The following is a 14,515-nucleotide window of genomic DNA, read 5'->3' as shown; positions in this document are numbered from 1 at the left end:
GTTGAGCACACAGTTGGTCAGTACAATGTACAACACAAATCACTGGTCGATTCACTATATTTATCTTCCACCACTTCACATTAAACTTGGTTTAATGAAAAATTTTGTAATAGCACTTGATCGTGATGGAAATGGTTTCCAGTATTTGAAGGAGAAGTTTAGCACACTGAAAACTGATGCTAAGATAAAGGCCGGAATTTTTATTGGCCCCGAAATCAACAAACTAATCCATGATGACACATTTAGAACAAAACTCAACCCTCTGGAACTTGCAGCTTGGGATGCATTTGTGCTCGTAGTGCAGAACTTCCTTGGGAACAGACGAACTGCAAACTATGCTGAATTAGTAGACAACATACTTACAGCATATGAACAACTTGGTTGCCGAATGTCATTGAAAGTGCATTTCTGACATTCCCATCTTGACTCCCCCCCAATTTGGGACACGTAAGTGACGAACATGGAGAGCGGTTCCATAAAGATATTTCTACAATGGAGAACAGGTATCAAGGCCGCTGGAATCCCAACATGATGGGGAACTACTGCTGGTTTTTGCAACAGGAAAATATGACCGTTCACAAATGCAAAAGCATTTTTAACAGTACTGGGCCTTGCTCAAGTAAGACTTTTAAACTGAAAAATGAGACTTTTTGAAATTTTGTTATTCCATTACATTTTCATAGACTGTTTACTACGCAAACTTTGATGTAGATCAGGTAATTGAAAATTTACAAATTATTTACAATACACAACATTTTGTGACGTGTTACAACAATTCTGACTTTGGATTTGTAATCCGCACACTCGATTTAGTATAGGACAAATGATTTTTGCCCAGTAGCATACGCATTATTTATTTTTATTTTTTTGTGTGGTGTTTTTGCTTTAATTAAAATATGCTTTTCTGTTTTAAGATGTAAGAAACAGATGGTGGGTCTGTTTTACAAATATAAACGAAAAATAAACTTCGAAATAAGTGATAAAAATAAAAAGGAGATAATATTGCTTGGAGTCTGCAGCATTTTCTGAACAATTTTGAAACAGTCATTGTAAAAACAGTGCAGAAAACACAGGGTTAATCCCCTGCTGATCTGCAGAGTATTTTTAGCCGATGAGGAGTACGAAAATTACAGTAATTAAAATAGTTAATACGAAGGCCTATATAACATTAAGTGGTTGCTATTTATGCAGGAAAACCATTACAATTTTAAATTTAGCTGACATCATATACTAAACATAAGACCACTGCCACCTAAACAGTGCCACCAGTTCTTGCCTTTATAGATGTGAACAGTAGACTCATTATTACAGTCATTCCTCCAACGCCCAAAGCTGGGGACATTGTTGCACTCAGCGGAAATGGAGTTTAGGGGCTTTCTAGATACAAAGCACCACGCACACGAGGGCTTCCCCCTTTGCAGCAGTCTCAGATTGGATGCTAATGCTATGTAGTCTTAGGGTGGCACAGAGAGCTCTGCAGGGTCAGGTTGGCACAGTATGAGGCTATGTAGGCTTAGGGTGGCACAGAGCTCTGCAGGGTCAGGGTGGTAGGCTTAGGATAGCACAGTGTGATAATGTACTGTATGTAGTGCACATAGTGGGATGTAGTGTGATTATGTACTGTTATACTATTATAGTGTATATAGTGTGATAATGTACTGTACATAGTGATACAGTATACGGTATATAGTGATACAGTATACGGTATTTAGTGACATAGTGTCCTGGACTATGGTGCACATTTTAATAGTGTACGGTATATAGTGGGACAATGATGATTTTCCTTGGCCACTTCTGTCTGTGTGTGAACCCGCCCCTAGCCCTCATGCAGTCTCCTGTTTCATGGTGCTTGCAGGATTAGCATTGGCAATGAGACTAGGGGTATCTATAAGTCAGTCATGCTGTGACATCTGTGTATCAGTCTGGAGGCTTGTGCTGGGCCCCGCGCCGGATACACAGGCACATCACAGTCTGTTGCATCTATAAGCTGCTCCTCCTTTATTTTTCTGGTTACAACACAACAGAATGACCTGCTCTGAGGGTCTCCCTCCCATGTCCTCCCTGTCTTGCAGAATGCAGTCAGAACCAAGTCTGAGGTTGGTGTTGCTTGCTGCTGGTCTCCTGTTGGCGTGTCTAGCGCTGAAACCCTCGCTGACTTCTATAAGCAGGAGTCTGAAGCACTCAGCCACTTTCCCTCACCGCTGAGCGCGGTAGTGAAAAAGGTCCCATAAACCTTCTATTGAGGCCGTCTTCAGTACCGCGCTCAGCAGGGAGGAGAGACAGCGCTCGGCTGAGTGCTTCAGACTCATCATTATAGTGAAAAAAAAGGCGCTTAGATATGGGACCCCCACTAAATTATTATTGGTACGCCTTAGACTTTTTCCAGGGAGTAAAATGGCCTGAACAGGCGTCTATGACGCTTGTACTGGCGTTATTGCGACCTCTGCTGGCAGCGAAGTTCTCCTCCTATGGAATACACAAAAACGTTCAGCCGAGCCAAACATGTATATGGAAGCCTGGCCGGGGGAGGGGGGGGGGGGTAACTGCTCTGTGCGAGTCAGCAGAGATCTGTCGGCAAAGATTCAGCTGACAACTATCAATGTGTATGAGCAACTTTAATCAGGGCTCAGCAAGGAGGCTTCTGCTCCAGCCAGTTGTCTCACGGCAGGAGGAGGAGGAAAAACAAAGCTCATGGGACAAAAAAAGATATCTTTATATACTTCTTATGGCATGTTCACATCTGCGTTGGAGGCACCATTCGGACCTGTGTCAAAAATAGCAGCGAGTAAAGTTCTGCATGCAGGAAGCTAAAAAACAGTTCTCCCAAACGGACACTGACAGGATCCAATTATAACCAATTATAGTGATCCTAATAGCGAGAGGTATATTTTCACATGAGCATGTTCAGTCCAGGAAACACACTCCATACGTTGATGGCTGGATGTCCTGGATAGAACTGGGCTCCCCTGACCAAACTCACAGCATCATAATGATTTATGATGCCATGAATTCCTGCCTGACCACGGGTCTACTGTGCTGTACTCTCAAAATGCTGTGAGTATAGTAAGGAAGACCTGCGGACAGGAAGAAGGTCACAGCATCATTATGATGCTGAAAGTTTGGGTTACAGGAACCATCACAGAAAATGTGTTTCAAGGTCTGAACATGCGCATGAAGTTAGCCTTAGGCCTAAAAGGTGTTCTAAGATGGTGGACCTTGAGGCCTTAATTAGGACCTCAACTGCCATGAGGTGAGGAGAAATGCAGCAGCACATCCACAAAATCTTCACCTTTATTGGATCATAGTAAAAGTCTGGTAAATCATGACCTAAGCGGTTTGGATAGACACATGCAGTCCTTTGTTGTGGCATATTACTGCTGACAACCACTGCTGATGCTGCAGGTACAGCTCCTGAGCGCGACCACCTTCCCACATGTGTGGTCATAAACACAGCACAGGGCCAGAAGCGGTTAAATAAGACAATGAACTGCCTTTTACAAAAAGGAAGGCCTACTAGAACTTGCATAGGATGCTACATGATTCTGATTACATGATACTTTGAGGTGCACAAGGAGCACTTATGTTCTATGAACTTTTCCTGGGTTTTTAGGGACTAGATTTCAAATCATCTAGCATATATTTCATAATATTAACACTGCTAATCCAAGGTCACTAAATCCCATAGATCCATGAAACACAATACAACAGTAGGCAGCACAATAGGCCCATACATCACTGTAAGAAGCAGATTCAACAGATTAAAGGGGTTTTCTGGGATTTTAATATTGATGACCTATCCTCAGAAGTCCGTCACCTGGCACCTTGCCAATTAGCTGGTTGAAGAGAAAGCCACACTCCATGCGAGCACAGCCTTCCCTGCATTGTTTACCAGCTCGCCGTCGACATTGCAGCTTCGAGCAGGTGTAATGACAAGCCGTCCTATAGAAGTGAGTGGGACATCTTGGAATTACACCTGCTCGCCGTTGCGCTGTGGATGGCGAGCAGGTAAACAATGAAGGGAAGGCTGTGCTCGCATGGCGTGTGGCTTTATCTTCAACTAGATGATCGGCAGGGGTGCCAGACCCCCAACAATCTGATATAGATGACCTATCCTGAGGATAAGTCATCAGTATTAAAATCCCGGCAAACCCCTTTAAACATGTGTATGTCCACATACAGCAAATCGAACAAAAATAATAAAAAAGTTATAGCAAATGTAACACACACACACAAAAAAAAAATTATATATATATATATATATATATATATATATATATATATATATATATCTCTTTAATATATATATATAGATCCTAGTTTATTATTGTTCATCGCACTGTAGTATAACATACGTATATATATTTCTGGATAGGTGTATGCATATAAACATACCTTCCACATATACAGTATATACACCAGGAAAAAAAAGAAAGTGTAGACTGAAATCGCAATATCTTCATAGCATTCTTTGGTGTATCAAGACGATTGTTTCAGAAGTAAACTGAATTTAAATGAATCCTCAAACTCCTGTGATATTGACTGCAGCTTTAGACTATCTGATAAGACTTGGGAAATTGCAGCTTGAGCTGATTAAGTGACAGTGACTGATATGTGAAGACTCATCTGTATGCTATTCCTGTTCCTCCAACTCCCCCATGCTGTATTTAAAGGAGAGACTGCTGGCGCTCCACTCCTAAGACACATTTACTGCGGCGAATGTTCCGCTAATTCATTAAAACCCAGTGTAACTCAGGTACTGCTATGAAAAGGTGTTCTAGAAATTGTAGAATCGGTTTCACATACACCTATGAACTGGGAAGCATTCACTTCTCTGCAGGCTTCCCATGTCAAAACAAAGGGGGTCATTTATCAACCAATATACACCACTTTATAGCATATAGTAGGCACAGATTTTATCGCAAATAATTTGTGACCCTTCCCGCCGCTCATGCCAGTGCTGAGAAAAGGGGGCATGGCATGGGCATGTAAGAGAGCAGGCCGGCGGGCCAGTCTCATTTATCATTTTGTACGCCAGTTTTTAGTGTAGAAAATTGTTGAAATCTATGCCAGCAAGAGAGCCGTTCAAGCTTGTTGTTCGCCGCCAGCGCCTCTACATAACTTAGGCACATCCACCGCCAGCGCAGGGGGATTAAGACTGGCGTATAAATCGCCATTTTTAATAAATGACCCCAAAAGTAAAAAAAAATTGCAAATGGGTCTAACAAAATGAAAGGTGTGTGTTCTGGATTTAAAGGGTTTTAGTGATCCTTGAGGTTTTGACTCCTAGTACCTCCCCCCCCCCCAAGGAGATCTGTCAGCTTAATATGTTGCCTTGGATAATTTCAGTATAGTACTCCTACTCACCATAACAGCACAAAAAAGTGTGATTTGGCTAATAGGAATTATCTAATGATACACCCATTACACCCATTTATGAGCCTGCTGTAATCTATAGAATAATCAAACCATCGCTCTTGTCCAACTCCTTACATAACTATTTATCCATCTCCATCTATAGTATGAAGGAACCTTACCATAGTAGACTATGTGTGGTATTGCAGATCAACCCTATTCACTGGTATCTCGCATAACCCTTTTAAAAGGGTTGTCCACAGGAGATACTCATCTCACCGATTCTCGCAATCATAGCCACTTCTCCGCTGGACACTATTTCCTGGGTTTCTTCTTAACACACCAGAGATTCCACAAAATGGCCAGTCAGCCATTTTTAATTCACTCTGAGCATTTGAAAAAAAAATTGCCCATTGTACAAGCCCTTTAAATGGCATCTGTCAGCAGATTTGTAGCTATGAAACTGGCTGACCTGTAGCATGTGCGCTTGTCAGCTAAAGCCATCTGTGTTGGTCCTATACCTACATGTGCCCGCATTGCTGAGAAAAAGGATGTTTTAATATGTGCAAATTAGCATCTAGGAGCAAATGGGGGCATTGCCTTAACTCCTACAGACTCAGCCTTCTCTACAACTGCAGTGGCCTCCGCACTTTGACTGACAGGGCCAGGTAGTGTAAACATCATCATGTTTGGCCCTGTCAAAGTGGAGAGGGAGCAGCGGTTGCAGAGAGAGCAGAGCCTCTAGGTGTAACGACAACGCCCCTGTGGTTCCTAGAGGCTCATTTGCATATATTTAAACATCATTGTTCTCAGCAATGCGGGCACATATGAACATGGGACCAACACAGATGTCTTCAGCTGCCAATGGCACATGTAACAAGTCAGCCAGTTTCATAGGTACAGATCTGCTGACAGATGGCCTTTAAGTCCCTTATGGGGTGGTTGGAGGATTGATTAGTTGAGGTCAAATTGCTTTATTTATAAGGGTTTTATTTTGACGCACCACAGGTATAAAAAAAGTCCCTTTAGTATCTATTTTAAAAATGTCTTCTCTAAAAATATCAGATTGGTTACTCTGGTCAACTTCTTCCTCTTTGCCATGCACTGGTATCCATAAATTGTCCTAAATGGGTCTAATCCCGCAGTTGAAAGACAACAAAACACAAAACAGCAGAGCCCAGAAAACAGCAGACATACAGTACATTAGTCCCATAACCTGGTTTGTTAAGACACATATGGATTAAAGATAACTTAAAACATGCAAGAAAAGTTACTAAAGCAAGACGCAAAAAAGGTAATTATCTGAACTAAAGTTGGCTGTTAACATGAAATGGCAGGTTTAGTGGTGAAATCTGCTTCTTTATGAACCAATATATCACTTTATAGCATAAAAATACAAGGCGGCACTGAATACAATTACTCACTGAGCTTCTCCTCCAGGTGGTCTGAGTATACTTGTCCTGCTGTTTTGGCTTTACCACCTTGGATTCCTGGCTTTCTTTTTGACATTTGCATGTTGTTTTCTTGAGGGATGAGAGAAAATCATAAAAAATAATAATAATAAATGTATACAGAAGTTTGGAAAATAAAGCTATAGAAAACTGGAATCTTTCGTAAATATTGAGCACCTTGATGGATCCCAGTCATAATGTGAGTGTGTTAAAGAGGTTGTCTGGGTTCAGAGCTGAACCCAGACATACCCATATTTTCACCCAGGCTGCCCCACTAAGATGAGCATCTGAGCATTTCATGCTCCAATGCTCTCTCTTGTCCTGCGCTGGATCGCGCCGTGCAAGGGCTTATTTGTTTACCTAGGCACACTGCTAGGCAGAGGCTTCCACCAAGCAGTGTGTTCGGTGATGTCACCAGCTCTGATGAGCCGGATTTAGCGCTACCCTATCCACTTTACAGGCTAGGGCAACGCTAAAGCTCACCCATCAGTCCCGGGCTCACTGCTGGGCGAAAGCCTCCGCCTGGCAGGCCTAAGGAGATCCCGGTATGTCACCAGATGTCCTGAAAATGCCTTTGCCCTACACGACTGAAGGCAGGGCAAAAAGAGAGCATCGGAGCATGTTCAGGCTTGGATCCGGATCCCCATAACAGTCAATGGGCATCCAGCTATGACAGATGAAGCCAGTAAACTCCGGCAGTGTGTTCCTCCACCGGAATAGAATGCTGGAGTATACCGTATTGGGTATAGCCGGATACTACCAGCTATATGCCCTCATATAATGTGGTCCAAGGCCATCTGACTATGTTTCGGCATACCTGCTGGGTATCGTCCAAACCAAAAAACGCTAATTAAAGCATTTTTTTTTTGGGCCGGACCTCATTACAGTCAATCGCTGCAGCAGCCGGCAGATAATCCAGCTATACCCGATATGGTGCATTCTGGCTGGCTGTTATTCTGCAGCTGTGAAAGAAGCCTTGTGTGTGCAATTATGTGCTATACCACTGTAAGAAATAAAAATATTGTTTTTATAAAGCAATACGTTATTTTAAGAGCGTTTTTCTTATTAGATTACTTGATTACTAAAATAATCGATAGCTGCAGCCCTAGTATTTGTCCCTTTTCCCCATTCACATATGCATGCTTGGTTGAGCTGGTGGGTGCGTGTAAGGAGGATGTTGTGAGAGAGCTATCAGAAGAACGAACTGAGGTACTACAGTCAAAATCCTGCAGCTCCACAAGTTCAGTGGCATGCTGATGCCACAGCATTTGCCTGTACCCTAATACAAGTGCTCTTTGATCAGATGATAGTAATTAGCATTGAAAAGTCTGAATAAAAGGGATTGGCCACTTTCTGTTTATTGTTGACCAATGTATATGTAAAATGGGTATATGGCACTTACTATTATAGCCTTGTTTGATAATTCTTTTGTTCTGTCCACACAGAGGTCTTGTCCATAGAATGGCCGCTGATGGAGGGTCATGTGACCAGGCAAATCCCATCCATGTGATGTCTCCTACTTTTAAATACACTGCATCTGCAGTCTGTTGGGAGTTTAGTGCAGGTACTGTGTAAATGGAGGCGGCTGAGTAATGTCTGGTCACAAGACACTCCATCATTGGCAGCCATCTTATAGACAGGGTCTCTATGTGGACAGCACAGAAGATTTTCCTAAAAAGGGGCATGGCTTATAAAATATATAAAACAGCACTTAGACTGCCTGTCCAAAAAAAAAAAAAAAAAGTCACACACTAATATTTCGTTAGACCGCCTCTTGCTTTGATTACGGCACGCATTCGCTGTGGCATTGTTTCGATAAGCTTCTGCAATGTCACAAGATTTATTTTCATTCAGTGTTGCATACATTTTCACCAAGATCTTGCATTGATGATGGTAGAGTCTGACTGCTGTGCAAAGCTTTCTCCAGCACATCCCAAAGATTCTCAATGGGGTTTAGGTCTGGACACTGTGGTGGCCAATCCATGTGTGAAAATGATGTCTCATGCTCCCTGAACCACTCTTTCACAATTTGAGCCTGATGAATCCTGGCATTGTCATCTTGGAATATGCCCGTGCCATCAGGGAAGAAAAAATCCATTGATGGAATAACCTGGTCATTCAGTATGTTCAGGTAGTCAGCTGACCTCATTCTTGGAGCACATACTGTTGCTGAACCTAGACCTGACCAACTGCTGCAACCCCAGATCATAGCACTGCCCCCACAGGCTTGTACAGTAAGCAGTAGGCATAATGGGTGCATCACTTCATCTGCCTCTCTTCTTACCCTTCGGCGCCCATCACTCTGGAACAGGGTAAATCTGGACTCATCAGACCACATGACCTTCTTCCATTGCTTCAGAGTCCAATCTTTATGCTCCTTAGTAAATTAAAGCCTTTTTTTCTTGTTTGCCTCACTGATTAGTAGTTTTCTTACAGCTACACAACTGTTCAGTCCCAATTCCTTGAGTTCCCTTCACATTGTACGTGTGGAAATGCTCTTACTTTCACTATTAAACATAGCCCTGAGTTCTACTGTTTTTCTTTGATTTGATTTCACCAAACGTTTAAGTGATCGTTGATCACGATCATTCAGGAATTTTTTCCCGCCACATTTCTTCCTCGAATACGATGGGTCCCCACTATCCTTCCAGTTTTTAATAATGCTTTAGACAGTTCTTAACCCAATTTTAGTAGTCTCTGCAATCTCCTTAGAGGTTTTCTCTGCTTGATGCATGCCAATGATTTGACCCTTCTCAAACAGACTAACATATTTTCCACGACCACGAGAAGTGTCTTTCGACATGGTTGTTTAAGAAATGAGAAGCAACTTATTGCACCAGTTGGGGTTAAATAACTTGTTGCCAACTGAAAGATAATCGCCCATGCAGTAATTATCCAATAGGAGGCTCATAACTATTTGCTTAGTTAAATCCAGGTGTCGACTTTTTTTTTTTTGGACAGGCAGTGTAATTTCAACAAAAGCTCTACTAGTAAGCGCCATATAATCATCTTACCTACACATTGGCTACAAGTAGCCAGAAAGTGTCCAACTCCTTTAAAGAATAAGGTAGATAAGGATACAAAAACAAACCCATAGCTTAATATAATGAGCCCTACAAGAATGCTGAAGAGAATGTGAGCTGGCTGAGAACATGCAAGAGTGAAAAACACTGATATCCATAAGTTTGTAAAGCAAGGCAGATGGAAGCAAGGAGTCGACAGAAGACTTTCACAAAGGAAATACTTAAGTGTATCAGTCAGCAAAACAGTTTTGTTCTGCATGACAAGCAATCTGGATCTGTCGAGCTTTATGGATGAGACCCAGCCGAAAAAAAGAAAGGTCTTCTGACAAAACGACCCATAAAATAAATAGTAGCACTCCGTGTCAGATCCAGTTGGGGAATTAGATGTGGGGACTTTCTTGATAAATTAAAACATCACTCTGTAAAATATTCTAGGTGCTGGAGCGCATCGTTAAACTGCTCTATATTTTCTCAAGTCCTGAAGTCATTTAGCAAGGAAAAGTGAAGCTAAAATATAGCAAAGTAGTAGTTTATTAATGTGGCTGTCACCAACATATTGTCTGCCCTTAGCCCGCTGACATATTAAGTGGATCTGTCCCTGAAATCTACTTGTTACACAAAACGAATAATGTCATCAAGATTTAATTCAATAAATATATTCTCTCCGCTAAATTGGCAGAGTATGCAGAGATGTAAAAAAAGGGGTAGGCGCTTAAAGGGGTTGTGTCACTTCAGCAAGTGACATTTATCATGTAGAGAAAGTTACTACAAGGCACTTACTAATATACTGTGATTGTCCATATTGCTTCCTTTGCAGGCTGGATTCGTTTTTCCATCACATTATTCACTGCTTGTTTCCATGGTTACGACCACCCTGCAATCTATCAGTGGTGGTGGTGCTTGCACACTATAGGAAAAAGCGCCAGTCTCTCTGGTGGCCCGTGCCATAGAAGTGCACATAGGCTGGTGCTTTTTCCTATAGTGTGCAAGCACGGCCACTGCTGATGGATTGCAGGGTGGTTGTAACTATGGAAATGAGCAGTGTATCATGTGATGGAAAAATGAATCCAGCCAGCAAAAGAAGCAATATGGGCAATCACATTACATTAGTAAGTGCCTTGTATTAACTTTCTCTTCATGATAAATGCCATGTGATGAAGTGGCACAACCCCTTTAAAGGGGTTGTCTCATGAAGAAAACTGTACTAATACTGTGTTACAGCATATGCACATATTAGAAGGGGTCCCCTGCTTGGCATACTACATGGATGCCCATTCATGTGAATGGCTGCCATGTAATACTACAGTGGCCCCTGCAGGAAAAAAGACTATTCTATCGGTTTGCTGGGAGCCAGAAGTGTGTTATCATCCAACTGCTGCAGCAGCTCCTGTCTTCAGGTGCTGTCTCCGAAGATCTCTTTACTGCCACATGTACATGGCCATAATATTGCTGTATCAAAGCCCACTTCACTGCGCACAGGGCTACTGTACTGTACCTGCATTTGAATCTAAATGTATACAAAGGAAAAAGAAATGTTGCATATGTATGCCCTAATCTCATTGAGGATCATTGCTACAGCACCAACAAGAAGAGCATGATACAGGTGCCCACAGACCATTTGTGGCTCCATAGTACTTCAAATACTGTCATACGGACTATGGAAGAAAGCTCTGGGTGCTTGAGTCATTAAAAGATTTGTCTCGTTTACTATTTTTTTTTTTTTAGACCCACCCTAACTCCACCAGACCTGTGAAAGGACCTGCACTTACCTGTTCCCCACTGCTCTGTTCTGGCCCCGTGGATTCTAGACTGTCCTCACTGGATTTTGGTCCTCATGGATGAAGTTACGCGAGTCACTGCAGCCAACGACTGGCTTCAGAAGTAATTGTCCCCAAGAGGCACATCCAAAAGTGATGAGCCACTTGGAGACTGGTCACTCCTGTGGCAGCAGCGCACATGAACCCATCTGTGCCAAGAGGTAGATATACGCAGGGACCAAAGTGCAGTTAAGACAGCTCAAGAATCACAAAGTTGGAACTGAGAGGAAGAGAAAAGCAGGGTGAGGATGGAATTTAAAATACAAGTAAATCCTGGACAACCGCTTTAACTTAACCAAGGTTAGAAAAATGGACTACGGTTTGCTCACCAGTTGTTGTTGTAATTGCTTGATTGTTTCATCCTTCTTCTTCGACTCTTCTTTAAGCTGCTGAATCTCTCTGAGAAGATCTTCAGTCTTTGGGGGGGAAAAATAAAAAATAAAAAATTAGAAGCTAATCGTCATTTTAACATGGGGTATGGAAATAAGAAATCTTTTCTGATTGCAAGATAAAAGCTAGTCACTGATATCAGCAGAATCAGCCAATGATCTTATGGGGCTTCCCAACTGTCCCTTGAAATGTTTAATTGTCCAATATTTAAACTGCATTTACAAGGCCCAGGATATCGGGCAGGTTATCGGGAAAGACCGTTCCAATCCGGCCATGTAAATGTGCCGCCGATCAGCCAATTAACAAGCGAAATGCTCATTAACCAGGTGATCCTGTCGCTCTTGCAGGCACCACCGATCATGGCTTTTAGGCAGCAGACCATTATGTCTAATCAGTGAACTGCTGCTGAGAAACCATGATTCTGTAGAAGGACAAGGGATTGCAATAGTTATCGCTCGCCCTCATTATGTGAAGGAGATCGCAGCATGTAAATGCAACAGTCTCCTTCACTGAACAAGCAGCCGACTGTCGGGAAGGAACGCCTCCTTCCCGACAATCAGCCGCTCAGTTGGCCAGTGTAAATCCAGCTGAAGGTACTGTGAGAGACAAGACAATGTCACAAGGGTCTGACAGCGGCTTATGCTCCTCTCCCGCAGGAGATCACTAGACCAACACATCCAGGGCTTGGGCCCTCAAACTCTGTATTTGTAGACTATTCAACTGTACCGCCATCCTCAGGATAGCAAAACAGTTGCATTACTGCGGCAGGACCAGTGAGCCAGTACGGAAGATAGTAGAAAAGCACAGCCAGTTGCAATGTGGTGACTAAGGAAGGGGGAGGGGGGGGGGGCATTATAACTACTAAAAGTATTACTGCAGTATTATAACTACTGTGGGTACTATAGGAGGCTTTACAAAGGGGTATCATAACTACTGAGGGCTCTACTGGGGGCCTTGTTACTGCTGGGGGCACTTTAGGGGTCTTTATTGCCACTGGGGGCACTTTAGGGGAGTAATTACTGGGGTACTGTGGGACATTATTACTACTGGGGGTTCTATGGGGGCACTATTATTATTGGGCACACTATAAGGGGTACTATTACTAATAGGGGCACTCTTGAAGAGCATTATCACTGTAGGGGGTATTATTACTAATGAGAATACCGTGGGAGAGACTTATTATTATTGGTGGGACTTCTGGGAGCACTTTGGAGGCTGTTATGTCTACAGTATAGTATTTTGGGGCAACAGCATAATATCACTGTTGGGGCACCGGGTGGAGGAGGATGATAGAAAAGGGAGGAATCTAAAATGTCTGTGTGGCAAATTGCGCAGAGACGATCGTGGCTGATAGATGTTGCCATGTGTAATCTAGGCTGAATTGGGAAGATGAGCAAGGAGAACATCTATATCAGAGGAGAGATCATTGGATGAAAGAGGTATGTTGTGCTGTATTCTCCTGTCTAAATATGCCTTTAGCAATGGGGACTGAGGGTTTGGGGCTTGAGCAATAAATCCTTTGAGACCCTAGCAACACCCCTGCTTTCCCCACTGAATAAACATACGCAATCAGCAGAGGAACATACATCTCTACATTCAAACATTGACAAAATCTAAACAGAATCATGAACACTGGAAGTTAGGTCACTGGGACACCAATGTTCACAGGAACAAGGGACGGACAGAGATTGGCCAAGCACTGTACTCTCCAGTTCCACAGATAGAGAGTGGATCGGTGCACACCACCACTAACACAGGGGACTCAGAGATCCCATTCTCGTGAACAGTGAGCCTTAGCAGTTGGACCTCCAGGATCATATATTTCTCATATATCCTGCGGATAGATAAATGTTATTGGGGAAACTCCTTTGATACATGAATGGGTTGGTTTCACAGCAGAAGGAGCAAATTTTATTTCACTTTACTCCACAATGTCTAATAAAGTAGGGACCTGAGTTGCCTTCATGAGACAACTCAGAGTTTTTCCACCAAAAAACAGTCATGTGCAGTAAAGTCATTTTTAGCTTTTAAAGGTGACCTAGAATAGCTGATAAACTGTAGCTCAGTTTGCCATCATACTAAGGTTTACTGCTACTATAAGTGGAATTGGTCCATAAAACCCCAGTCTCCCCTCACTCAGTAGTTCAAAGTGAGGTAACTAGACCATCCCTAGTTACAGTACTTTGACTTACTGCTGACAAATAGTATGACTACATAAAACCATGATGATTCAAGTAGAAACATGTATCCTATACCTCTCTATGGTCTTGCTTGGTTGTATCACAGTTTCAGCTTTATTTTAAATCCTTAAAGGGAACCGGTCACCGGTATTTTGTGTATAGAGCTGAGGACATGGGTTGCTAGATGGCCTGCTAGCACATCTGCAATACCCAGTCCCCATAGCTCTGTGTGCTTTTTTTGTTGAAAAAACAAACCAATTTGATACATATGCAAGTTAACATAAAAGAGTCATATCTTACTT

At 42.5% G+C, this 14,515-nt stretch overlaps 1 protein-coding gene across 5 annotated transcripts in view; it reads right to left on the bottom strand.

Annotated features, from left to right (window-relative positions):
* CCSER2 (coiled-coil serine rich protein 2) overlaps nucleotides 1-14,515 on the bottom strand; it is a 170,054-nt gene that overhangs the window by 43,640 nt on the left and 111,899 nt on the right. For all 5 annotated transcript variants that reach the window (XM_044302561.1, XM_044302563.1, XM_044302564.1 and 2 more), the window contains exons 8-9: nucleotides 11,973-12,059; nucleotides 6,777-6,875 (exon numbers count right to left, since the gene is read on the bottom strand). In XM_044302561.1, coding sequence (XP_044158496.1) covers nucleotides 6,777-6,875; nucleotides 11,973-12,059 — 186 coding nt within the window. The remainder of the gene's footprint in view (nucleotides 1-6,776; nucleotides 6,876-11,972; nucleotides 12,060-14,515) is intronic.

This window comes from Bufo gargarizans, chromosome 8, assembly GCF_014858855.1.
Source record: "Bufo gargarizans isolate SCDJY-AF-19 chromosome 8, ASM1485885v1, whole genome shotgun sequence".
In the NCBI taxonomy this organism is placed as follows: domain Eukaryota; kingdom Metazoa; phylum Chordata; class Amphibia; order Anura; family Bufonidae; genus Bufo; species Bufo gargarizans.
Note: the sequence above shows the minus strand (reverse complement) of the source record. Positions and strands in the feature narration are given on the sequence as shown.